The sequence below is a fragment of the Emydura macquarii genome, unplaced genomic scaffold (genome assembly GCF_026122565.2).
Source record: "Emydura macquarii macquarii isolate MOO-44397 ecotype Brisbane River unplaced genomic scaffold, CSIRO-AGI_Emac_v2 contig_3345, whole genome shotgun sequence".
In the NCBI taxonomy this organism is placed as follows: Eukaryota; Metazoa; Chordata; order Testudines; family Chelidae; genus Emydura; species Emydura macquarii.
This window is the reverse complement of record NW_027133482.1, coordinates 8,070,617-8,098,339: the sequence shown is the minus strand read 5'-3', so window position 1 is coordinate 8,098,339 and position 27,723 is coordinate 8,070,617. Positions and strand designations below refer to the sequence as shown.

The 27,723-nt window shown below is 45.0% G+C and overlaps 1 protein-coding gene across 1 annotated transcript in view; it reads right to left on the bottom strand.

The window, feature by feature from the left end:
- Positions 1–27,723, bottom strand: part of LOC137143712 (dedicator of cytokinesis protein 2-like) — a 229,933-nt gene that overhangs the window by 106,328 nt on the left and 95,882 nt on the right. Inside the window, exons 23-25 of the mRNA XM_067533643.1 lie at positions 14,047–14,158; positions 4,961–5,031; positions 2,192–2,298 (exon numbers count right to left, since the gene is read on the bottom strand). Coding sequence (XP_067389744.1) covers positions 2,192–2,298; positions 4,961–5,031; positions 14,047–14,158 — 290 coding nt within the window. The remainder of the gene's footprint in view (positions 1–2,191; positions 2,299–4,960; positions 5,032–14,046; positions 14,159–27,723) is intronic.

The following is a 27,723-nucleotide window of genomic DNA, read 5'->3' as shown; positions in this document are numbered from 1 at the left end:
AGTTGCAGTGGGGGAGATCTAGGTTTGATGTTAGGAATAACTTTTTCCGTAGGAGGGTGGTGAAGCACTGGAATGGGTTATCTAGGGAGGTGGTGGAATCTGCATCCTTAGACGTTTTTAAGGTGCAGTTTGACAAAGCCCTGGCTGGGATGATTTAGTTGGGGTAGGTCCTGCTTTGAGCAGGGGTTTGGACTAGATACCTCTTGAGGTCCCTTCCAACCCTCATCTTATATGATTCTATGAAAGATGCCAGAGAGGATTGGGGAGGTGCTGAGGCCCAAGTGAGTAATAGACAGAAATTTAGAGGGGTTTCTTCAATGAGGACACCAGGTCCTAGTCTGAGGTGAGAGCAGATTAATATTTTGCTGCTGTAATGCTCAGTGGAGGACATAACAGGTCAGCCTGATATTTAAATATTTTCTACCCTAAATGAATCCAATACCATTTTTAAAACTCCTAAAAATGTACATAATAATGTTATCCCAGCATTTTACATTTCCATAGGTTAATGCCTCACCCAGACAGGACTTTAACTCAACTAGTTGAAACAGGTGGTAAAGCCAATCTCCCCACAGGCTTTATTCAAACAGTTTAGCTTATATTAAATCAGTGAGCCTTGTCTACACTACACTTTTAAAAATGTGGTAGCTAACATCATACCTTTAAATCCTAGTTTAGACAAGCCCTCTTAGACTGTATGGTGTCCAGATAAGAAACTTTCTCTTTCTATATGTACGTACAGCACCTATCACACTGAAGCTCTGATCTTGATTAGGGCTTCCATACTACTAACACGACTACTCTTTTCCATGTCATTTGCTATTGGCCAAGCATGCCGTCAGCTTATGTACTTGAGGTGGGAAAGCAGAAATACCTTCCTCCTCTGCACAGATGATTGTGACAGCAGCAAGACGGAGTCATTGTAGTGAATGGGCATGCAAGAACATGGGCGTGTGCTCAGGAACGTTATCAGTGCTGGCTCCCTACTGAACAGAATCCAGCTCAAGATCGTCAGTCAACTGTTCAAAGCCCTCCAGGGGACTGGCTCCAGCTCCCAGAGAGTTTGCCTCTTCTTCCACAGCCATGACCACCAAGAGCAGACATGTTCAACCAAAATAATAAACAGTTTGCTACTGGGGGGAGAGTGGGAGACAGAACTTCCTCAGATGCCAGCCCCAGATTAAGGAATCACACTCACAAGTGGTAAGAATGAGCACCTGAGAGTGTGTGAGAGTTGACACCCAGAGTGGTTCCTTACTAGAGAAGGTTCAGCGCAGAGCCTGTACCATGGAGGTATGACGAAGTGGGAATTTTCTATAATACTTTTATGAAGCCTATGTGTGCCTCAGTTTCCCTCTGTACTTTGCATTGCTACCCAGGGATTAAAAACGGTTAACAGTGCAAGAGACATGATGTCACCTAGCAGTCTGGGTAAAATGATGGGTTTGTTAAAGAACTGGCTGAAACTGACCCAGATCAACAGGGGATCCAGAGAGACAATGAGACCACCCACAACAACTGAACAATGGACATTTAGCAGCAGGAAAACCCAGAAGGTGTATCATGTGAACTAAGAGGAGAACAAAGGAAAGAGGTGTCAGGGTTGCTGTAATAGTGACTGCCCTTTGGGGGGCCTGAGCTATTTTCACTTGGAATTAAGGACAGAGAGAGAGAGAGAGAGAGAGAGAGAGAGAGAGAGAGAGAGAGAGAGAGAGAGAGAGAGAGAGAGAGAGAGAGAGGGGGGGGGGCATGAAATGTGGTCCATCGCAACTTGGCAAGGGGATGGCTCTGGCTTGGACAGATGAACTGTGGTTTAACCTTTCTTCCTGTGTTCTAACCTAAGGCCTTTCAGATTTCATAGGTCAAGTGACTAATACATTGTTACCTTGTTTTGGAAAGGCTGCCTGCCAACGCTGGAAATACTCGGCATTGTGCCCTGTATGTAACAGGACAAGCCTCTCACAGGAGTCTGGCTTGGCTGGATTTGCTGCAAGGAGTCATGGAGAGAGATAGGGATTGCTGGTGCCCAAAGGCCCAATCTTGGAGACCACGGGCCTGCCCTGAGAACTATGTGGGTCCTCAAGGCCTGGCACACTAACAGGGTCACTCCCGAGGGACTCGTTACATGCTGGGGCATAGATCAAATCCTGTGGATCTGTGACAGGGGCTCCCCTTGATGTCCCCCACTTACCATAGGCCTGGAAGATCCTGCTGTTGACTATGTCCGTCAGGGACTGCAGCTTCTGCTTGAGCAGGCGCTGAAGGGGCAGGTTCCCAATGAAATCCCGCAGCAAGCACCTAAAGTCAGACAAAAGGGGACTCAGTTAGGTGATAACATGTAAGACCTCCAGAATAGGGGATCTTCAAGGTGCAAGGGTTCCTTTCTTCCTGCTGTGTGCATACTATAGCCCAACTCACTCAGCAACTTCTCTGCTCTGGCCACTCACTGTACCAGCAGCTGTCTCTGTTTGGAGGAAGAATTCAAAATGGATGACAGGTCATTTATTGACTGCACCTCTTCACACAGGTGAGATTGGGCAAATTAGGGGGTTGGGCTGCTAAAAGTCTACAGATCTAGGCCTGATGGCTGACAGCTAGGTTGGGTCAGGGAAGCAATGGGCTATGTAGGCTGCCTCTTGCTCCTCCTTTGGGTCGGTGGTAGAAATTTTGTTCACACTGGTCACGCTCACTAGAGATAAGGTTGCAAGCCAGTTTCCTTTATAAAAGCCCCCTTCCAGCGTTTACATGCTTGCACATTTCTGGACTAGTCACTCCACCCATCACTTATGATAGGCAGATTTTAAGACAGGCAATGCCCACACTTCCTTTATGCCTTAAATTGAACCTAGCCCATTATAAAAGAAAATTGACAGAGTCAAGTGATTAGAGAGAGATGCTTTCTGTTGTGGCTTTTCTTATTAAATGTGGAGCTAAAAATTATGTCTTTGCTTGTCATTAAATGTACCAGAAAACATGCAGGACTGCCACATGCTGAAGAGAAAGACTGTAGAATCTAGATGTACTTCCTGACTTTCTGGAAATTTTAACTGTTTAGACTTAAATTGCAGTTCTTCTTTGAAAAATTAAATGCACAAAAATGGCTGCTTCTTGTTTTTAACTGATGATGATATGCAGGACAGATAGACCGCAGGGAAAATTTGCAGAGCAGGTACTAAGAAAACATTTTTATGTACCATTTGGCACATTTAAAATGTACATAGTCTCACTTTTTTAATCAATCTCACTTGGATTCAGCAACCACATTTTTTAAATAATCCCTACCTCTGCTATCACAACTCCTGTGTGTTGCACTCCACATCTGGATGCAGGATTTCCATTTCCCACCCAGCAGACAGTGTGATAGCCACCCAGTGGGGAGGCCCTTCCCTGGAGAAATCGCCAGTCTCCACTGTCACTTTATTTCCTTTGCACCATTTCAGATTTATGTTGTTCCAATTAAACCAGGCCTTTGTCTTACACACTTGACCTTGTGTGACACACTGTACCCCATATAATACCCTGTATCCTCATATTCACTATTGGTACATGGTTATGATATATTTTGTACAAAGTATGCCTTGTGAGGTATCATTTGAAAAATCATGATCTACTGAACATCATTGTCTTGTGAAATGTGTGTATCTCCACGGGGGTTAACAAAGGCTGGGGCATATAATTGTATATGGAGTTATGAGATTTTGCTATATGTTTGTTACTGAAATACGTTGTAATTCTGGGGAATACCCACAGACTAGCTCCTCAGCATTAACAAAGGACTGACCTCAGGTGTTAGCAAACTATTAGCTACTGAAGCAACCATTCACCATCAGGGAGGACTGTAAACAAAAGATTTGCATGTCATCCCTGAGACATCTCAAACGTCATGTACACAGAATGTCTGAACAAGAAATTTACAATTCACGTGAAAGACTCTTCGAATCTCACATACACAGGGGACTGTTTTTTTTATACCCCAATGAGAGGAGAGGTGTTATCATCAAAGAGAGGAGGAGGGTATAAGAAAAGAGAAGACATAACACACAATTTACCTCTCTTCCCTCATCTCTACTCACAGGAGCAAGACCATTTGAAAGACAAAGAGTCAGAGAGTGGTCCTCACTGAAAGTCTTTCCAGTTAGCATGGACTGCTGAAAGTTTTTGGGTGAGAGTCACTTTTTTGCTTCCAAATCTTATTTAGCTTGGTAAAGTTTAGGAATTAGATTGCAATTTTGTCTTCTATTTCTTGGTAACCAATTCTGACTTTTATGCATTAAACACTTATAATCACTTAAAATCTATCTTCCTATACTTAATACACTTGTTTTATTCTTTTATCTAAACCAGTATGTTTTGGTTGAAGTGTTTGGGGAATCTCCACTCAGGTTAACAAAGGCTGGGGCATAATCATTTTCTTTGATAAAATGATGAACTATTAATGAGCTTGCTCTGTTCAGTAGTGTGGTGGACAGTGCAAGATGCATATTTCTGGGGTGTAATGCTAAGGGCAAGAATTTGCAGGTGTTACCCTGTATATAGTTCATGAGTGGCTAAAAGAGCATTCATGTAACTTTGCTGGGTGTGCCTTTACATGCTAGTGGCTGTGTGAGCAGAGCCTGGAGAGGCTGCTTTTCACTAGCAAAGCAATATAAGAGGCACCCTGGGCTCGAGAATTAAGGGGACACAGTAGTTCAGTGATTCAGGTTGTACTCTGGGGAATGTCAACCTTGTGCCCATGCTCATTGATCCCGCAGTGTTAATTTACTGACCTCATCTTTAAATACACATCAGTGGAATGTGATGTCATAAACTCAGGATGAGGGCATCATTGCAGGACCATTGGAAGGTGAGGCTGGGTGGCAGGGGAAACAGACATACAGGATGACCTTTATAGATGCCATTCTGCAGAGAGAGAGTGACTAGCCTGGTACATTGGGTGAAAGAAGAGAAAAGTGTCCCTTACCCCAACACAGAGGAGTCGAAGATCCCAAACACATCTTCCAGGATTGAAGGCAGGAACTTCAGAGCGGCTCCCTGAAAGCAGAAATCAGAAAAAGAGCTAACTAACTACTGTGCTGTGTTTTGTTAACACACTTGAGAAGGACACAATTACTAGAAATCTTACTGCTCTGAGTGAAATTCATACTGTACAAAGAACCAGCACAAAACCTTGGCACTATTTAGATCCTATTTAAATGCCCCTTGAATTTCATCCTGACTCCAAATGTAAGATGAGGCTGATACACAAAGATGTTTCTCTCTAGTTCACTATGCTTCATGTAAACAAACCAACAAGGTTACTACCATTAACTGTAGCTCCATGAGCTCTCCTTCCCCAAATGGAGGAACTTGGTTAAGACCATTTACTCTTACTAAATCAACACTAATCAAAATCAGCCAAATTCACTGTGATAATTCAAATATATCCTTGTAGATAAGAATAACTGTTTCAGGTCTTTAGTTGTTGTGACACACTGCATTCCCATGTACGGCCTTATAGTGTAATTGTGTATTGTTTAAAACAAAGTATATCATGTAAGATATTTCTGGAATGCTCATGGCATACTGAATATTACTATTATAGTAATATGTTTGTTGCAATGTCATATGTATAGTTACGAGGCTTTGCTATGTAATGTTCCCAAAGATGTGTTTCATAGCTTGAAGCAGATTCAGGCAAAACCCTCCAAAAGCAGAAGCACAGTTTGTGCTTCACAAAGGCATGAATAAAACAAACCAGCTCTTCCAGGAACAATGGACTAGCTTAAGCATCAGTAAGGTGATACTCACTGACTCAGATATGGAGGAAGCCGTACATGGACATTATTTGTTACCTGACCCTGAATGGAGAGGGCGAGGCCCCAAATGGGGAGCGAAAGAACATGTTAAAAAGGGGAGACATTTTGCTGTTCTGTCTCCCTTCCACCTCCATCTGCAAACACCACCAAACAACTGAAACTCTAATCACAGGGAGAGGGCCTGGTGGGAGGCAAACAAGCCAGCCTGTGGTAAAAATCATCTGAATATGTAAAGTTGCTGAAAGTGTTAAGCTTAGTTTAGAATGCATTTGGCTTTTGTTTATCTTGATCAAATCTGACTTGTTTTCCTCTGACTTATAATCATTTAAAATCTTTCTGTACTTAATAAATGTGTTTGTTTTACCTAAAGCAGTGCATTTGGTTTAAGGTGTGTCAGAAACTCCATTTGAAGTGACAAGGCAGGTACATATACATTTCTTTGATAAATTGACGAACATATCAGCTTGCAGTGTGCAGTTGGTAGCACTGAACGGTCTCAAGTTGCAGTGGGGGAGGTCTAGGTTGGATATTAGGAAAAACCTTTTCACTAGGAGGGTGCTGAAGCACTGGAATGGGTTATCTAGGAAGCTGGTGGAATCTCCATCCTTAGAGATTTTTAAGGTGCGACTTGACAAAGCCCTGGCCAGGATGATTTAGTTGGGATTGGTCCAACTTTGAGCAGGGAGTTGGACTAGATGACCTTCTGAGGTCCCTTCCAACTCTCATCTTCTATGATTCTATGACTCCTTTCCCCCTCATGTTAGCTTCCCTGGGACTCCTGCCCATCAGCTCCCTGTGGGAGTCAAAGTCTGCTTTTCTGAAGTCCAGGGTCCATATTCTGCTGTTCTCCTTTTTTCCTTTTGTCAGGATCCTGAATTCTACCATCCCATGGACACTGCTGTCCAAGTTGCCATCCACTTCTACTTCCCCTACCAATTCTTCCCTGTTTGTGAGCAGCAGGCCAAGAGGAGCACAACCCCTAGTTGGTTGCTCCAGCACTTGCACCAGGAAGTTGTCCGGAATGCTCTCCAAACAATTTCTGGATTGTCTGTGCTCTGCTGTTTTGCTCTCCCAGCAGATGTCAGGTTGATTGAAGTCCCCCAAGAGAACCAGGTCCTGTGATCTGGAAACTTACATTAGTTGTCTGAAGTAAGCCTTGTGTACCTCATCTTCCTGGTCTGGTGGTCTATAACAGACGCCCACCACGACATCACCTGTGTTGTTCTCGCCTATACATTTAACCCAGAGACTCTCAACAGGCTTTTCTCCATAGAATCATAGAAGATTAGGGTTGGAAGGGACTTCAGGAGGTCATCTTGTCCAGCCCCCTACTCAAAGCAGGACCAATCCCAAGTAAATCAAAATTTCATACTGGAGCTCTGAACTGTCATATTGCTTTCTTACATACTGTGCAACTCTTTCACCTTTTTTTCCCTGTCTGTCCTTCCTGAACAGTTTATACCCCTCCATGACAGTGCTCCAGTCATGTGAGTTACCCCACCAAGTCTTGGTTATTCCAATCACATCATATTTCCTTGACTGTGCCTGAATTTCCAATTCCTTCTGCTTGTTTCCCAGGCTTCTTGCGTTCGTGTACAGGCATCTAAGATAACTAGCCGATTGCCCGACTTTCTCAGTATGAATCAGGAGGCCTCCCCTTTGTGCTTTTTCCTGGTGTCCCACTTCCCCACTTACCTCTGGACTTAGGTCCCCATCCCCTGGCAAACCTAGTTTAAAGCCCTCCTCACTTGGTTAGCAAGCAATTATGACCTCTGGTGTCAGAGTTAAGAGTTTTTAATCTTCAGTTCAGAGGAAAAATATGAATCACTGGTTCAAGACTGGTACATTAGCAAAGGGTGGAACACACAGGGATTAGTAGCAGCCCAGTGCAACCACAATTTCAGCTGATTCAACTTCTACTTCTGGCTGTAGCTGTGCGAATGCAGAGGAGGCCATGCATGATTTACAAATTTAATCTGGAAACTGTCACAGAGCAGGACAAAGAAAGGTCATCAGAAAAGGCACGTATGATGAAAGTTACATTGAACTTGAATTTACATGGACAGGCGATGCTGGATATCCTCAGCCACAGTGTGCTGCAAAGTTTTATCAGTCTTAAATTGTCCCTTCTTCAACAACATCCACAGGCTAAACACAATCAATTTAGAAACAAACTGACTCAGTTTTTCAATTTCAAAGTGGAAGAACTAAAAAGCAGTAAAAAATCTTTCTGCAATCGAATTCTTGCATGGGAAACATACATGGCACTTTAAGCATCATACCTTGTGAGTTACAGAGTGGCTAAAACAGAGAAATGACACACTGTTGTGGAAGATTTAATTATACCTGCTGTGAAAGACATGGTGAAGTGCATGCTTGGGGAAAAAGGAGGAAAAAAGAAACTTGATACCATAACCTTCTCTGATAACAGTGTGCCATGCCGCATTGATAAAATGGCTGAAAATGTTCTTTCTCAGCTTGTGAATCACGTTAGAAACAGTGACTATTATTCTCTGCAACTAGATGAGTCCACAGATTTTTTTATTTTAGCTAACCTTTTGGTTTATGTTCGTTATATGGATGAAAGCACCACACATGAAGATTTTCTTTTTTGTCATCCCCTGCCTACCCGAACAACAGGAGAAGAGTTTTTTTAATGCTTGATAACTTCATGAGTGAGAATAGAATTGACTGGTCCCTCTGTGTAGGAATTTGTACTGATGGGACAAAATCAGTGATGGGAAAGCATAGTGGAGTTGTGATTCACATCAAGGCTGTAGCAACAGAAACCACATGGGTGCTCTGCAGCATCCACATAGAGGCCCTTGCTTCCGAAAAAGAATGCCAGAAGACTTAATCTCATTGTTGTCTGATGCAGTCAAAATGGTTAATTTCATTAAGACTGCTGTAAGCAGGGAATTGTACTAGATGACAACCTGATGTCCCTTACAACCCTAATCTTCTATGATTCTATGATTCTAAGGCTCAACCTCTAAATTCAATAATTTTTCCTACCCTGTGTGACACAATGGTAAGTGACCATTTGATGCTACTAATGCACACTGAAGTTCGCTGACTGGTGCGTGGCAAAGCGCTGATGCAACTCTTTGAGCTGCGCAGAGAGCTTCAAATTTTTTTCACCAACCACCACCCCTTTGCACTGTCTTCTTGCTTGGAATATACTTCCTTGCTTCAGCAATTAGACTTCTTGGCACACGTTTTTCTTGCCTCAGTGAGCTCAATTTGGGCTTTCAGGGCTTACATGCCACTATTGGCAAAAATTGAATCCATGATTAAGAAAAACAAGGTTACTTACCAGTAACTGACATTCTTCGAGATGTGTTGCTCATGTCCATTCCACTGTAGGTGAGTGCACGTCTCCGAGCATGGTTCCCGGAACTTTCTTCCCCTTAGCAGATCCTGTAGGGCCAGCTCTGGTGCCCCCTGGAGCCCCGCGCACATGCCGCAGTATATGAGGCACCGCCGGCCCTACGCCCCCTCAGTCCCTTCTTTCTGCCAACTCCGGCAGCAGGGACGGGGGGTGGGTTGTGGAATGGACATGAGCAACACATCTCGAAGAACATCAGTTACTGGTAAATAACCTTGTTTTCTTCTTCGAGTGATTGCTCATGTCCATTCCACTATAGGTGACTGACAAGCAATACCTTGGAGGTGGGTAGAAGTTACTGGTGAGCTGCCCTCAGCACGGCTCTGCCGAATCCCACGTCCTCTGTCGCCTGCTGGACGATGGCGCTTGAGCTCTGGTTGAGTGCGCTGTGATAGTTCCTGGAAGCAGCACCCTCGCTTGCTTGTCGCAGAACTTAATGCATGATATAATCCACAAGGAGATGCCATCTTCTCTCCTTCTCCAAACCATGCGGTTTGGGAAAAACACGGGGAGAAAAATATCTTGGTTACAATGAAATTGGGAAACCACCTTGGGCAGGAAGGCTGGATGACGCCTCAACTGCACCTTATCCTTATAGAATACTGTATAAGGGGAGCTCTGAGGTCAAGGCCCTAATCTTGGAGACCCTCCTAGCCGAGGTAATGGCCACCAGGAAGGCTACCTTCCATGAAAGCATGAGCAGAGGGCATGAAGCCATGGGTTCAAAGGAGGGCCCTGTGAGTCTCAAGAGGACCAGGTTGAGATCCCAGGGAGGCACCGGGTCACGGACCTGTGGGTAAAGCCTCTCCACCCCCTTGAGGAACCTGACCGACATGGGGTGGGAGAACAGCGATCTCCCCTCTAGCTTCTGATGGAAGGCCGAAATGGCCGCCAGGTGAACCTTCTGCAAGGCCAGCACCAGACCCTGGGGCTTTAGCTGGAACAGGTACTCCAGGATCGCCTGTTAAGGCGATAGGCTGGGCAGAATGCCCCAGACTCCGCCTAACAGGTAAACCGTTTCCACTTAGCCTGATACACGACCTGTGTAGAAGACTTCCTGCTGCTGAGCAGGACTTGTTGGACCTGCACCGAGCAGGCTCTCTCTCCCTCCATCAGCCACAGAGCCTCCAGGCCATGAGGTGCAGGGGGTCCAGGTCCGGGTGCAACAGGTGACCGTGGTCCTGGGATAGAAGGTCATGCCGCCTCGGGAGCTCCAGAGGCGGGGTGATCGAAAGGTCCAGCAGCGTGCTGAACCAGTACTGTCTCGGCCAGGCCGGGGCAATGAGTATAACATCCGCCCTGTCCCTCTTTATTTTGAGCAGGCCCTGGGCAGGAGCGGAATGGGCGGGAACGCATACATGAAGGTGCCCGTCCAGTTCATGAGGAACGCATCGGAAATCGACCCAGTCACGCGACCCCGGAGCGAACAAAATCTTGGACACTTCACATTCCAGGCCGACGCAAATAGGTCCAGTTGGGGAACGCCCCACTTCTGGACGATCATAGACACCACCTCTGGGTGCAACAGCCAGTCGTGGCGTGGTAGGAACAACCTGCTGAGGTGATCCGCCTCATCTTTCCTCATTCCCAGGAGGTGAGAGGCAGTCAAGTGGAAATCATGCCTCACGGCAAAGTCCCACAGACAGATAGCTTCCTCGCAGAGGGCCAAGGAGTGCACTCCCCCCTGTCTGTTTATGTAAAACATGGCTGCTGTGTTGTCCGTCAGCACCTGCACCACTCTGCCTGTCAGGAATCGGAGGAACGCCTTGCATGCTAGGCGAATGGCCCTCATCTCCTTCACATTGATGTTCAGGCACCTCTTCTCCCCCGACCAGAGCCACTGAGTGCCTAGGTTGGTGCTGATGTGGGCTCCCCATCCTCCATCTGAAGTGTTGGAGATTAGGGTGACCAACGGGACAAGTTCCTTGAACGGAACGCCCTTTACCACTGCTCTGGGAGTCCGCCACCAGTTTAGGGAGGCTAGGACAGGTGGAGGAACTGTGACCACCCAGTCCGATGGGTGTCTGCTCGGCACATATACCAAGGTCAACCATGCCTGAAGTGGTCTGAGCTTCAGGCGTGCTAATCTCACTATGTACGTGCAGGCTGCCATGTGGCCTAACAGCTGTAGGCAGTGCCTGGCTGTTGCCGTGGGGCATCGGTGAAGCTGAGAGATGATAGAGACCATTGCCTCGAAACGTGTCTGAGGCAGGAAGGCTCTGGCCTGGGAAGCATCAAGGGTGGCCCCAATTAATTCTATGCGTTGCACTGGGGTTAGTGTGGACTTCTGCTTGTTTATGAGCAGTCCCAGCCTGCTGCACGTGAAGCAAGTGAGGGTCATGCTCTCCTGCACTTAGGACCTGGACCTGCCCCTGATCAGCAAATCGTCCAGGTAAGCACATTTTGCACGCCCTTTCATCTCGGGTGGGCAGCCACTACTGGCATGCACTTGGTGAACAGCCTTGGAGCCACAGATAGGCCAAAGGGCAGGGCTGTGAACTGGTAGTGGAAGCCAGCCACTGTGAGATGGAGAAACGCCTTTGGCTGGGGAGGATAGACACATGAAAGTATGCATCCTTGAGGTCAAGGGCAGCATACCAGTCTCCTGGATCCTGGGAAGGGATTATGGAGGCTAGGGAGACCATGCGGAACCTGAGTCGTTTGATGTATTTGTTTAAACGACGCAGATCTAATATGGGTCTCAGACCCCCTTCACCTTGGGGATGAGGAAGTACCTCGAATAGAACCCCTTCCCCCTTCTGCCTTGAGGGACCATTTCCACCGCTCCTCTGTTGAGGAGGGTGTCCACTTCCTGCAAGAGGAGTTGCTCGTGAGAGGGGTCCCTGAAGAGGGACATAGGGGGAGGGTTGTTGTGGGGGGTAGGTGTAAACTGTTTAGCGGTTGTCCATCCCCCTGGGGAGCCCCTGCTGAGGGCCTGAGGATGAGCTGGGGGGCTGATTTCTTCTTCTGAACCCCCTATTTATGTCCCTGTTTCTATAGGGTTGAAAGGGCGTAGGTGGAGGCCTTGGCTGCTGCTGCACTGGGGTTGTGACTGCTGCCTGGAAGCCTGGGGCATGTACAGGCCCAGGGAGCGAAGCATGGCCCTGGAGTCCTTCAGACCATGCAGCTTCGAATTGGTCTGGTTGGAGAATAGGGCCGACCCATCAAAGGGGAGGTCTTAAATCGATTGCTGCGCCTCCTGGGACAGGCCCGAGGATTGAAGCCATGAACACCTTCTCATGGCAATGGCGGAGGCTATGGCCCTACTCGCCGAGTCAGCAGCATCACTGGACGTCTGGAGCGCTGCCCTAGCCACCATGAAAAGCCACCATGAAAAGTGACACAGACAAACAGATGAGGAAGTACAAGGAAACAATGAAACAATGTTGGTCAGCATGATAGGCAGTAGCCTCAGCACACCAGGCGCCAAACTGTTGTCAAGATTTTTGTACGTATCACGGCAAAGAAAAATTTTAAGACAGGATTTGAAGACGGATAATAAGGTAGCTCTGTGGATACTTATGGAGAGCTTCTCCCAAACATGAAGGTACGCATGAGAGAGGGAGCATAAAAGGTCCTGTCTGAAAATTTAACAGGTGGATGATGGAGGGTGGCCAATCCAAGGTGGGAGTCAACATTTCAATAGTACAAGTGATAGGTACAGTGGGGATAGGCTAGGAAAGGTCTTGAAATTTAAGACAAGAAGCTTATGTTTGATGTGATAGAGAACTCTCTTCCTCTTTGCCATGCATGCTGCTATGCTGACAGGGAAGGATTCTGATGCAGTAATATTTAATTGCACCAGTTCTGCACCATGCAAGTCCTCTCACTCCATCTAGCCATGTGTAACAGGGCAGCAAATTCTAGCACTCTGAACAAAAGTACAGAAATTGCTAGACTGCATTCGCTCAGTGGTCAGTCTAGTTCTGTCTGATGTCTGACAGAGGGCAGCAACAGATGCTTCAGAGAATGATGTACATGCATGAATACATGCTGTATGGGGAGATTTTGATAGACCAGAAAAAGGGCCAGGGACCACTTGATAGTGTAATATTGATTATCAGATTTGTTGCTGACAGCAGTTGAAATCTAGGCCTTTCTGCAGGCCTGAGCAACCTTGACATGACAAAACTAGGAGGGAAAGGAGCCTCTTGCTCAACCTTTGCCTGACCCTGTGCCCCTTCCTGATGCTCTGGTGGATATGCTGGGATCTGTGTTTCACGAAAAGACCAAGAAGCTTATTTATACATGCCCTCCGGGCATTGTTTGTCCGGGCCTCAAGACATGCAGATTCTACAGGAACACATCTAGTTAATCTAAGGCAACCTCTTAATTAGCTTTTGAAACTGCCTGCCCAACAAGCTTTTTTCTTCATGTGTTGTTGTCTACTAACAAGGAGAAATGGGGGGGAGAGGTTTGTACTCTTTGGGATCTCTTCTTGGATACAGCTTTGGGATCCTCCAACAACAGCTGGAAGATCAGGCAGTTGGGAAGCCGTCACCGTTTCCACTCAAAAGCCGCCCCAAACTTTAGTAATTATTGACGGCTGGGGGTGTTTTACTAATCTGTTGTGGACGTGTGTAAGGTGCTTGATCCTAAGTAAAGTATAGCTTTAAAGTAAGCGCACTTTTGTGTTATACTCTTTCTACCAGTCCATCTATTGGCTGGATGGTCATGTCTCCCTTTGGTTTATTTCCTGACACCACCTTGCACAGAGTAAAGTTACCAGAGCTTTGGGTTGGCAGAACCGCGCACACGCACACACACACACACAATGCCTACCCTCTCCAGAACTTTGCTGGGGTTTCAGCTGTAGGGATGAAAACAGGTATAATTGGGTCAGGACTCTCCTGCCCTCCTCACCTGGGACAGCAGGGTTGTACCCTCCAGAGTGGATTTCATCAGCTGGTTGATAGACAGGAAGAACTGTTGCAAGGATACCTGGAATTCTGCTTTTTCTTTCCCTTCATAGAGTCTGAGGCAAAACAAGCAGAATGAATGTCACACCCCTCTTCCACCCTTGTTCAGTGAAATTACATTTTTAGTGGATTACATAACAAAGGATATATTCAGGGAGGCAAGAAATCTTCCTACATGACCATTCTGAGTTCATAAGAACACAAGAACATAAGAATGACCATACTGGTCAGACAAATGGTCCATCTAGGTCAGTATCCTGTCTTCTAACAGGGGCGGGTGCCAGATGCTTCACAGGGAGTGAACAGAACAGGGCAATTTAATCAAGTGATCCATCCCCTGTCATCCAGTCCCAGCTTCTGGCAGCCAGAGGTTTAGGGACACCCAGTCTCAGACACTCTTGGCTAATACCCATTGATGTACCTATCTTCCATTAACTTATCTAATTATTTTTTGAAACAAGTTATACTTTTGGCCTCCACAACATCCACAACGAGTTCCACAGGTTGACTGTGTGTTGTGTGAAGAAGTACTTTTATATTTGTTTTAAATCTGTTGTTTATTAATTTCATTGGGTGACTCCTGGTTCTTTTGTTACATGAATGGATAAATAACTCTTCCCTATTCAGTTTCTCCACACCATTCATAATTTTATAGACCTCTATTATATCCCCCCTTAGTCGTCTCTTTTCTAAGATGAACAGTCCCACTCTTTTTAATCTCTCCTCCTGTGGAAGCTGTTCCATACCCCTTATCCTTTTTGCTATCCTTCTCTGTACTTTTTCCAGTTCTAATATATCTTTTTTGAGATGGGGTGACCAGAACTAAATACAGTACTCAAGGTGTGGGTGTACCATGGATTTATATAGTGGCATTATGATATTTTCTGTCTTATTATCTATCCCTTTCCTAAAGGTTCCTACCATTGTTAGCTTTTTTTGACTACAGCTGCACATTGAGCAGATGTTTCCAGAGAACTATCCACAATGACTTCAAGATCTCTTTCCTCAGTGTAACAGCTAACTTAGACCCTGTTGGAGGCCCCGTACAATTTGAGTTGCTTGACCACTGTCCTACAGGCCTAGCATAGCTTCAGTTGCTTGCTTGGCTATTCTGACTCCTGTAGCATGACATCTTCCGGTTGGCAGAGAATGAATAACCTTATAGATGTCTCAGTTTCTGCATAGCACAGCATATAACAAGACAAAATACAGATACTGTATGCTTGCAGCTGCACATAGATAACGGTGATGTCTGGGGTACACTGTTTTATTGCCAAGGGGCATATTTTTACTCCGCCCCTCCTATCACCAGATGTTGTTTTGATGACCCCAATTATTATAGTGAGAATGGAATGTGGTTAAGGGTGGAAACCCAATGTAGGTAATTAGCATATATGATAATGAGAAAGAGATAATTAGGTGAAGGTTGTTTATGGAAGGGTATAAGTAGTCACCACTTAGACAAAGGGGGGCGCTCCATCAACACTTGACTCCACGGGAGGTGCTGCCGGTTGGACCAGAGGATCCACTGACTCCCTGGCGGGGCCTCTGAAGAAAGCCGTTCCTGTATACAGCCTTCTGAGCGACTGCTTAGTTCTCCAGGCTTAGTGAGTATGAGATATTGTAGTTAATTTTAGGCTTTGTATCTAACTAGTATATTTATAGAAAACCTTGCACATTAAACCTTATTGATCTGCAAATCGGGCGTACCGTGTCTCACTGATATCCACATTGATCACAAAGTGTCCGGAATCAACAAACCCCATCATTTTGTATGTATAGTTGGGATTATGTTTTCCAATGTGCATTACTTTGTATTTATCAACAATGAATTTCATCTGCCATTTTGTTGCTGAGTCATCTAGTTTTGTGAGGTCCTTTTGTAACTCTTTGCAGTCTTTTTTAGACTTAACTATCTTGAGTAATTTTGTATCCTCTGCAAACTTTGCCACTTCACTATTTATCTCTTTTCCCAGATCACTTATGAATATATTGAACATACTGTCCCAATACAGATCCCTTTAGGACCCTGCTATTTATCTCTCTCAACCATGAAAACTGACAATTTATTTCTACCCTTTGCTTCCTGTCTTTTAACCAGTTACTCATCCATGAGAGGACTTTCCCTCTTATCCTTTGACAGCCTACTTTGCTTAAAAGCCTTTGGTGAGGGACCTTGTTAAATGCTTTCTGAAAGTCCAAGTATGCTATATCCACTGAATCACCCTTGTCCATGTTTGTTGACCCCCTCAAAGAGTTCTAACAGATTGGAGACGCATGACTTCCTTTCATAAATGCTGTGTGGACTCTTCCCCAACATACCATGTAGATGTGTTTGATAATTCTGTTCTTTACTACAGTTTCAACCAATTTGCCTGGTACTGAAGTTAGGCTTACTGGTCTGTAATTGCTGGTGTCACCTCTGAAGCCTTTTTTGAAAAATTGGCATCACACTAGCTATTCTCCAGTCATCTGGTACAGAGGCTGATTTAAGCGATACACAGTAATTTAACTTCATACAGTGTGAATTGGAATGAATTACAAACCTTCTTGAGCAGCTTGCAAATTAGAACAAAGTTGAATATAACCCAAGGTAACTCTCTCTCACTGTTACTAAGAGAGGGGACAAGGGATAAGCTAAAGAATAATAAGAACTGTAGCTAAGCCAATGAGCAATTCTTTCACAGTCTCCTAGGAATTTCCTTTGGCTGTTCTGCCCCTTTATTCTTGTTTCCCATCAGCATTCATACTGTCGCGCTTCACTGGCACAAGAATTCATGGGAAGTCGTATGTGTGAGTATTTGTGGAAAAACCATTTTAAATGTGCACATGCCAGAAATGCTTCCACACTCCTCTAATTAGGCAGAAGGCTCAATATTATGTGACTTGTCTGAGCACTCACAGCTATCCCACATATCTCAATAGTGAATACTTGCAGAGGATGGTTTGTGAGCAATACACAGAAGAAAACCATCCCAGTTTACCTACAAGTGTCCTTTCTTCACGTAATAATCTGCAGATCTGTTGAGATGGGTACTTCAGCCTGCTTGCATCTTGGGGGCAGAACCAGACCTGCCAATCACTGGCAGGAGGAGGTTCGCCCCACCCACTGGAATTCCCACAAGCTGAGACAATTTCCATTACCAGGATAATTCAATTCTACTTTTCTAAGTTAAAGATGGTTTTAACTATATTTTAGGAAGAGACAACAGCTTCTCCTGCTGCAGAGCTTGAGGATAGTTTGGATTAATTAAATTGTAAATCAGTGGTCTGAGTGAGCTCTTCTGCTGCCATCTATTGATAACTAGGGAAAAGACTTCATGAGTAGACCTTATTTGCATAGACACCTGCTTTGACAAGGTGATCAGTTTTGGCTATTTTGGGTTAAAAATTCACTTAAGTCTTGCAGACAGGGGTAATTAAATGTTGTCATCTTTATGGTATGACTCAAGGGTAACAGAAATATACTTAATATGTCCTAACTGAAGGGTCACCCTTTAACCTCACCCACTAAGCCTGGGGTAGTGAGCCATAGCCAAATGAAAGTCAGAGAGCATGGAGTATGATGGTGAGGACTCTGTTTAAGGGCCTAGATACATTTGATCCTCTCCTTCCAATGTGTAAAGACAGAGCTGCTTAGACTCAACTGAAAGCCTTTGTCTCTTCTCAGTGATCACTAGATATAAAATCACTGAGAAGCTGGTCGAGTGGGCTGAACCATAGCCATTGTGGAGATAGTAGTGTGTTGAAAGACAATGCAGAGGAGGCAGCAGTAAGGTTCCCCACTACCCAGTGAAATCACTACAGCTGAAATCACTATGGTCTTATCTACACAAGAAAATTAGGTTGGCATAACTACCTTGCTCTGCGATATGAAAAATCTACACTCTGGAGCAGCATAGATAAGCCAACCTAAGTCCCCATGTAGACAGAGCTAGGTCAATGGAAAAATTCTTCTGTCGACCTAGCTACCACCTCTCGAGCTGATGGGAGAACAGCTGTGCCACTGTAGCGTTTTAAGTGTAGACAAGTCCTAAGACCTGGCCTAGGTGGTGGAATCTTGGAACATGGCCCTGCTGCTAAAGGCAGAGTGGTGAGAGACGCAGCAGCAGCACCAAAGGCAACTCAGACCCAGCAAATCCTCGACCAGTGATTGCTGATAGCTGGGCTAGGTGGTTGTGGCATTGGACCAAGGGCAGACCATCAGCAGAGGCAGCAGTGATGGTTATGAGCAGAGGTGGTAACAAAGGCAACAGTGATGAGAAATGGCAGTGGTGGAGGAATCCCCTCTCAATACTCCACCAGGGCTGAAGGAAGACCTACCTGAATGCATCTTGGACTCGGCAAACAGGAGCAGCTAACAGGGGAGTTTTGTGAAGGAGTTCTCCAGGTGAAGGAGGAGCGACTACATGACCCTTGGGGTGAGTTTGTTGTCTTTGGTGTGTGTGTTTGTGGTGTGCTTGTTGCTTGACTGAAGTATACAGTGTGATCTGTTTGTTTGGGTGACAATGTGTTGAGTCTAGCAGCCTGCTAAGCAAGGATGAGAGCTTCTTAACAAGGCCTTGATCCTTTAGCCCCCATCAACCCTTAACCAGGGGGTGAGGCTACTCAGGGAGAACAGGGGTTTAAAAAGCCTGCTGCTAAGTGACCAGTTGATTTAGTTGGAATTGGTGGTGCTGTGAGCAGGGGGTTGGACTAGATGACCTCCTGAGGTCCCTTCCAACCCTCATCTTCTATGAGTCTATGATTCTACAACCAGAGGAGCAAGCGAACGGGAGTTTTGTGAGGGAGTTGAGTAGGGGAGCTAATTACACTTCACTAACATTTTTTAAACTTGAGGCAATAAACACCTCCAGATAAAAACAAAACAACAATAAAGAAAACTGCTGCAGGAGTAAGAAGAAAATGCAGGCAGAAGTCCAGCAACAGAGTGGGGGCTATCCAATTTATTGCACTGAATGCAGCATATATGGTTATTACCTACCTCATGGGCAGGTGGCGTGTGTGTATTTGGTGAAAGGAGCTCCTGGCCCTCAGAGACTGTGTACGGGCTTTGGAGACCAGAGTGGCTGAACTGGAGGAGTTAAGGGAGACTAAGAGGTACATAGATGATACTTTCCAGGACACAGAAGAATGGTCCCAGCCCCGGTCTGACAGCCTTTGTCCTGTTGAGGAGGATGAAAGTCTCAGGGAAGGAGAACATCAAACTGGAGCAGAGGGAAATGATCCCACAGTTGGGACCCTTCTTCCAGATGATGTCATGGTATCTTCTCACATTGAGGATACCTCTCTGGGGGAGGGAAATCCAGTTATTAGGAAGAGACAGGTAATAGCAATGGGGGTTTTGATCATTAGTGACATAGATAGCTGCGTTTGTGATGACCGGGAGAACCGCATGGTGACACAACCTGCTGGGTGTGAAGGCTGCGGATCTCTTGAGACTTCTAGACAGACTTATGTGTAGTACTGGGGAGGACCTGGTGGTTGTGGTACATGTAGGTACCGATGACATAGGGAAGGATAGGAGAGAGGTTGGAAGTCAGATTTAGGCTGCTAGGTAAGAGATTGAAGTCCAGGACCTTCATGGTAGTAAAATGCTTCCAGTTCCATGTGCAGGCCCAGTTGGACAGGCAGAACTGCAGGGTCTCAATGCCTGGATGAGATGATGGTGTAGGGAGGAGGGGTTTAGATTTATTAGGAACTGAGGAACCATTTGAGAAAGGGGGAGCCTAGACAGAAAGGATGGGTTCTACCTAAACCAGAATGGAACCGGATTGCTGTTATGTAAAATTAAAAAGGTTGTAGAGCAGTTTTTAAACTAAGGGCTGGAGGAAAGCTGACAGGTGCGGAGGAGCATGTGGTTCGGACTGAGACATCCTTTAGGGGAGGATCTATTAATGGAGTTTCTCTATATCCTAGGAAGGAGGACAGGATGTACGAGGATAAAATATGGGTAGGATCTGATGAGAAACAGTCAAATGAAAAAGAGTTCTATTCAATTACATCACATAATGGCAGACAGCTAAAAAGTGACAATTTTTTTAAGTGCTTATATACAAATGCTAGAAGTCTAAATATTAAGATGGGTGAATGTGAGTGCCTTGTATTAAATGAGGATATTGATATAATAGGGATCACAGAAACTTGGAGGAATGAGAATAATCACTGCAACACAGTAATATTGGGGTACAAAATATATCGAAAGGACAGAATAGGTCATACTGGTGGAGGAGAGGCACTATATGTGAAAGAAAGCATAGAGCCAAAATGAAGTAAAAATCTTAACCAAACCAAACTGTGCCATAGAATCACTATGGATAGTAATTCCATGCTTGAACAATCAGAAGATAGCAGTAGGGATTTACTACTGACCACCTGACCAGGATGGTGATAGTGACTGTGAACTGCTCAAGGAGATTAGAGAGGATATAAAAATAAAAAACAATAATGGGGGATTTCAACTATCCCCATATTGACTGGGTACGTCACTCAGGACGGGATGCACACAATGGCGCACTGTGGGTCTCTGGTGCCCGGGGGACATACTTACATTGGTGCCCGCCCCCTGTTAGCAGCACCCCATTGGGGGGGGTCTGTGGCCTGTGTCCCACTCTTCCCACCACTGTGGGGATGGCAGGGACTGCCCGGCGGCAGGAGGGGGCATGATGGACTCTGGTCCCTGTGGCTCCCTCCTGGCGCCCAGTGCAGGGGTGGAGGAGCCGGGGCGATGCCCTGGCTGCCTGCAACAGGGAGTGGGGCAGCTCCTCTGAGGAGGGCCTGGCCAGCGCCCCTCCCCAGGACAGGACAGGACAGGACAGGAGGTGAAGATGTATTGCAATCTGCAGCACCAGCTGGGCACAACAGGCTGGTTATTAGCATATTGCAATCTGCTGTGTCAGCTGAGGATGACAGGCAGGTACCTTCACCAGTTTTAGGAGTAGCTAGAATTTCCCACTCCTCTCTTATATCTTCCCAAGGAGCATGAGGAGGATAAATAGCTTATCTAGGGAACCACAGACCATCTGAGCACAGTTTCACAGCATTCTGTCTGAAAAAATCTCTCTTCTGTTTATTTGAATATATATTATTATTTTGATCATTTAATTCTAAGCCTCCTCCCTGGACAAGGAAAATGTGTGTGTGCACATGTCAAGAGGAGCAAAGTGGTTACAGAAATCTCACAAGTCTGGTGTGTATGCTCTAGTTTACCAAAGAACACCATGTGAGGCCCCTAATGAAAGCCAATGTCATGCAGGACATTAATATAACTGTGAAATGTATGTAAAGATACTATGTAAGAGGTATGTATATATACTGAAAATATGTTTTTAAAATCTGTATCAATGTATTAGTCACCAGCAAAGGTAAAAAAAACCAACAGGTTTTCTCACAGGCAAGAGATGTTTATTCACCTCTCTCTCTGTCAGGATGTAAATTAAGCATTGTAAACTAACACAACAGATGTTCATTTACATACAAAGAGATGTGAAATCAACAGGAAAGGAGCACACAGGAAAAAGGCCAACTCTGGGAGGTTATCCTGTCTATGAGTAAAGGCCATGAATTCTGGGGTTATATTTAGAAGGCAAAGAAGACATCCCTTCATCCTGCACCTAGTAAGTAAATGGATAGTGTGTTTGCATTTACAAAAACAGGATCACAATTTTGGTTAAACACTGCAGAGGACTTTTGGTGAGATCAACTTCTTTAGAAAGGAGGTTTACATGTTAGTGAAGTTTGATCTTTAGAAAGCATCTTTTGATTTTATTTTATATTTAACCATTTGTTTCCAGTATTCTTACTCACTATCCCTTCATCCATCTTAAATTTTTGATAATAAACTTTTTCTTTTTTTCACTATAAATATATCTCAGTGCTGTGATGTTAAGCAATCAGCAAGTGCTGATCCTGAATTGAACTGTACAAACTGATGTGTTCTGTTCCTTCGGGAATGGTGGACCTGGTAGTTCTGTGAGCAGTCAATATCAGGGGCTGGATATCACAGGGGAAGGCTTCAAAGGGACTCTGGGACTGGGATACACCTATTGTTAAACTGCAAAGCAAAGTAAGGGCTCACAGGCTGGTGGTTTTAGAAAGCTGAAACCCAGCTAAGCACCAGCAAGATTCCTTCAAGCTGAAGAAAGAGGTTAACAAGTTGACCCACAGCCTTGGCTGTTCCAAGAACCATCATATTGCCATGCTGCACTCCACAAAGGTGAGCAGGAGAAGCAGGTGCTGTTGGATTTATTTATTTCTCCTCTGAGTATTGGGAGAATGCTTTGGAAGAATGGCAGAGAGAGAAAGATCAAGAGATGTGGGAACAGGAACGTCTGTATGACGGTGATAGTAAAAAGGAGGAAGGCAGAAAGGTGGGTGTGATGTTGCGGTCTGGGAAAACTTATGGAAGTGTGGAAGGGGAACCCACTTACCAGCACATTGACATACCTGATGTGAATCATCCAGTGATTAAAAGGGAATGGTACAATGTTAAACTAGATGATGAAAATGCTGTGGTATTGGATGATGATGGGAAACCAGTATACAAGCTGGTGTAGAAGGAATCCATTCCGAGGACTCAGTTGCCAACAATAGGAATGCAGACACCCCAAGCCCCTCGGCATGTAGAGGAGGAAATAACCTGTCCTCTGACTGAAACTGAAAAGCAGGCACTGGCCAAACAGTTGGGACCTTTAACAAAGAGGAACTGTATGGCTTGGCTTTTGGGATATACCATCCAGAGACAACTGGATTTGGGAGACCTGAAGGATTTAATACTAACATGCACTGGGCCTACAGAGGGACCAACAGTATTGGCAGAGATTGAAGGTGAGCAAAATAAGGATGAGACTTTGAAAAAGATAGCTCAGCAGGGGAGAAGAAAAATCAAGCTAAGAAAGGCTGTGTTGTTAATGTGACAAGAAGAGGGAGAAACTGTTATGGCTTACTGCACTAGATTGACTTTGACAGGTATTCTTGCTGGCTTGGAGGATGAAGAGGAGCATGTAACAGATTTAATGTATGATGGATTAAGATCACCTATTAAAATCTTTATGGAACCACGGGAAAACAGGACTAGGGTGGAGTTACTGAGAGCTGCTCCGGAAGCAGAGCACGTATTGGGTAATGCAAGAGTGGACGAAGAATGGGAAATGAAAAGAAGGGAGAAATAACAGTGGCCAGACAAGGACAACAAGAAAGAGGGGTACCCCCAAATGAAGCAGGGAAGAAATAATAAGATTTATCCATGAACAACGACATTTTGGACCTAAAAGAACACTAGAACAAGTAAAAAGAGCAATGTGGTGGCCAGGAATGAGAATTCAAATTGAAAGTTTTTGTCAAAAATGTTTGGTTTGTGCACAGGTTAACCCTAAAAGCAGAAAAAAAAAGGTGATGAGACATCAATCGGATACTACAGGCCCATGGCAACAACTGCAAATGGATTACATTGGACCTCTAAGGAAAACTCCTATAGAAAAAGAGTATTGCCTAGTGGTAATAGACCATTTTTCAGGTTGGGTTGAAATGGTTCCTACCTCTGATAACACAGCTTAGACCATGGCTAAGGCCTCGTGGACACAGGTGCCTTTGTGTATAGATAGTGAGCAGGGAGTGCATTTTGTTGGAGCAGTAGTACAAGATTTGTTACAGATGATGGGAATTAAACAGAAGTGGCAATAGTTTATCACCAGCAAGTCCAGGCAAGGTGGAAAGGAAAAACAGAGACATAAAGGATGCACTCACTAACAAATTCAGGCAAGAGGTTGTAATTGGGAAATAGCTTTACCTGCTGTTCTGATGACCATGAGAGCTTTAAGACAAGCAGGGAGTAAGTATACACCTTTTGAGTTAATGATGGGCAGGACCATGAGGACCACAGAATTCTTGTTAACATTAGGCAAGAAAATTCCAGAATGGATGCAAAAGAAAGTCTGGATAGCAAACTTGGTTCAAACAGTGAAAGAGATCTGGACACAAGAAAGTCAACGAAGATAGAGAGAGGAACAAACAGGACAGATGGGATACCAATAGAAAATAGGGGACAAGGTAACGCTAAGAAGTCTTGTCACGAGAGGAAAAATGAAACCAAAATGGATTGGGCCGTATTCAATCAAGTATGTAGCCAGTCCCATAGCAGTCTTAGTGGCTACTCCAACGGGGGATGTCTGGAAACATTCTGACCATATCAAACTGTATATTCAAGAACATGGGAAACACAGGTAAAAAGGTGTCCAAGATGAGTAACTTAAATAAAGATTTCAGGGAGAAAAAAAGTAAATTATAAGCTTATAGAATTAATTGGTATATGTGTATATATGTGTATCTCTTCTGATAAAATTGATTGCTTGTTCTGATATATATGTCTCTCTCTATATATATTTATATATATGCATTTATAAATTTATATTTTAGCTTTAACACAAAAAACCTATGGACAAGATCCCGTATGATAAGCTAGAGCATAGTACATATATGTATATTCATGACCTTTTGCTGCAGTATATTATGAATGGGGGATCCCCTAATAAGGCTCAAAAGAAGGGGGAAAAAAGATAGGTAAATAGTAACATAAGTGTGCAACCCAGATACCCATTAAGCCTAATTGTGACTCAATGAAGAAGTATCTCAGGGAGTTATGATGGGTGCACCATTGATTGGAGAGTAGAGCAATTTGCCCAGCAACCCCAGAGTTATAAAGAAAGCTGTCCCATTAATGTGAATATAAGTAGAATCATAGAATCATAGAGTTGGAAGGGACGTCAGGAGGTCATCTAGTCCAATCCCCTGCTCAGAGCAGGACTAACCTCAGATAAATAATCCCAGAGAGGGTTTTGTCAAGCCGCAGCTTAAAAACCTCTAAAGATGGAGATTCCACCACCTCCCTAGGTAACCCATTCCAGTGCTTCGCCATCCTCCTATTGAAAAACTTTTTCCTAATGTCCAACCTAGACCTCACCCCCTGCAACTTGAGACCGTTGCTCCTTGTTCTATCATCTGCCACCACTGAGAACAGCCTAGCCCCATCCTCCCTGGAACCCCCTTTCAGGTAGTTGAAGGCTGCTATCAAATCCCCCCTCATTCTTCTCTTCTGCAGACTAAACAAGCCCAGTTCCCTCAGCCTCTCCTCATAAGTCCTGTGCTCCAGCCCCCTAATCATTTTTGTTGCCCTCCGCTGGACTCTCTCCAACTTGTCCACATCCTTTTTGCAGTGGGGGGCCCAAAACTGGACACTATACTCCAAATGCAGCCTCACCAATGCCGAATAGAGGGGAATGATCACTTCCCGTGATCTGCTGGCAATGTTCCTACTAATGCAGCCCAATATGCTATTAGCCTTCTTGGCAACCAGGGCACACTGCTGACTCATATCCAGCTTCTTATCCACTATTATCCCCAGGTCCTTTTCTGCAGAACTGCTGCCCAGCTCGTCGGTCCCCAGTCTATAGCTGTGCATGGGATTCTTCCGTCCTAAGTGCAGGACTCTGCACTTGTCCTTGTTGAACCTCATCAGATTTCTTTTGGCCCAATCCTCCAGTTTGTTTAGGTCCTTCTGTATCCTATCCCTATCTTCCAGGGTATCTACCACTCCCCCCAGCTTAGTGTCATCTGCAAACTTGCTGAGGGTGCAATCTACCCCATCCTCCAGATCATTGATGAAGGTGTTGAACAAAACCGGCCCCAGGACCGACCCCTGGGGCACTCCGCTTGTGACCAGCTGCCAGCTAGACATGGAGCCATTGATCACTACTCATTGAGCTCTATGCTCTAGCCAGTTCTCTATCCATGTTATAGTCCATTCATCCAACCCATACTTCCTTAATTTGCTGATAAGAATACTGTGAGAGACCGTATCATAAGCTTTGCTAAAGTCAAGGTATATCACGTCCACCGCTTTCCCCACATCCACAGAGCCCGTCACCTCTTCATAGAAAGCAATCAGGTTAGTCAGGCATGACTTTCCCTTGGTGAATCCATGCTGACTGTTCCTGATCACCTTCCTCTCTTCCAAGTGCCTTAAAATGGATTCCTTGAGGACCTGCTCCATGATTTCTCCAGGGATTGTGGTGAGGCTGACCGGTCTGTAGTTCCCCGGATCCTCTTTCCTCCCTTTCTTGAAGATGGGCACTATATTTGCTTTTTTCCAGTCATCAGGGACCTCCCCCAATTGCCACAAGCTTTCAAAGATAATAGCCAACTCCCTCAGCACCCTCGGGTGCATTGCATCCGGCCCCATGGACTTGTGTATGTCCAATCTTTCTAAATAGTCTTGGACCTGTTCCTTTAGCACTGCGGGATGTTCACCTCCTTCCCATTCTGTGCCGCCCAGTGCAGTAGTCTGGGAGCTGACCTTGTCTGTGAAGACAGAGGCAAAAAAGGTATTGAGTACCTCAGCTTTCTCCACATCCTCTGTCACTAGGTTGCCTCCCCCATTCTGTAAGGGGCCCACACTTTCCCTAATCTTTCTCTTGTTGGTAACTTACCTTTAGAAACCCTTCTTGTTCCCCTTCACGTCCCTTGCTAGCTGCAACTCTAATTGTGATTTGGCCTTCCTGATTTCATTCCTGCATGTTCGAGCAGTGTTTATATAATCCTCTCTAGTCATCTGACCAAGCTTCCACTTCTTGTAAGCTTCTTTTTTGTGTTTAAGTTCAACAAAGACTTCTTTGTTAAGCCAAGCTGGACGCCTACCATATTTGCTATTCTTTCTGCACATCGGGATGGTTTGTTCCTGTGCCCTCAATAAGTTTTCTTTAAAATACAGCCAGCTCTCTTGGATTCCTTTCCCCCTCATATTAGCCTCCCAAGGGATCCTGCCCATCAGCTCCCTGAGGGAGTCAAAGTCTGCTTTTTTGAAGTCCATCGTCCATATCCTGCTGTTCTCCATTCTTCCTTTTGTCAGGATCCTGAACTCGACCATCTCATGGTCACTGCTGCCTAGGTTGCCACCCACTTCTACTTCCCCTACCAAATCTTCCCTGTTTGTGAGCAGCAGGTCAAGAGAAGCACGGCTCCTAGTTGGCTGCTCCAGCACTTGCACCAGGAAGTTGTCCACAACACTTTCCAAAAACTTCCTGGATTGTTTGTGCTCTGCTGTATTGCTCTTCCAGCAGATTTCAGGGTGATTGAAGTCCCACATGAGAATCAGTTCCTGTGAACTGGAAACTTTCCCTAGTTGACCGAAGAAAGCCTCATCTACCTCGTCCTCCTGGTCTGGTGGTCTATAACAGATACCCACCACGATATCACCCGTATTGTTCTTGCTTCTAAGCTTAACCCAGAGACTCTCAACTGGCTTATCTCCAGTTTCATCCTGGAGCTCAGAGCAATCATAGTGCTCTCTTACATATTGTCAGTCTGACCTATAAAGCCAAATTAGAGGCCTTGTATCTTGTTTTGTTTTATAGTTTGTTTTGTTTTATAGATTAATGAATCCATGGATCCCAGAAGTATGTTGGGAAATCTGCCTCTTCTTGTTGCTGGTTGAATCACTTGCTACGTGGTTACTGGACCACTAGTTGTAAAACCTGTCCTTGCCACAGATTTGCAGCCAGAGCAGAAGCCAGAGTGTAAAGTTACTCAATTTATGGTAAAACAGAAGCCCTTTCGGGGGGGTGCAGAC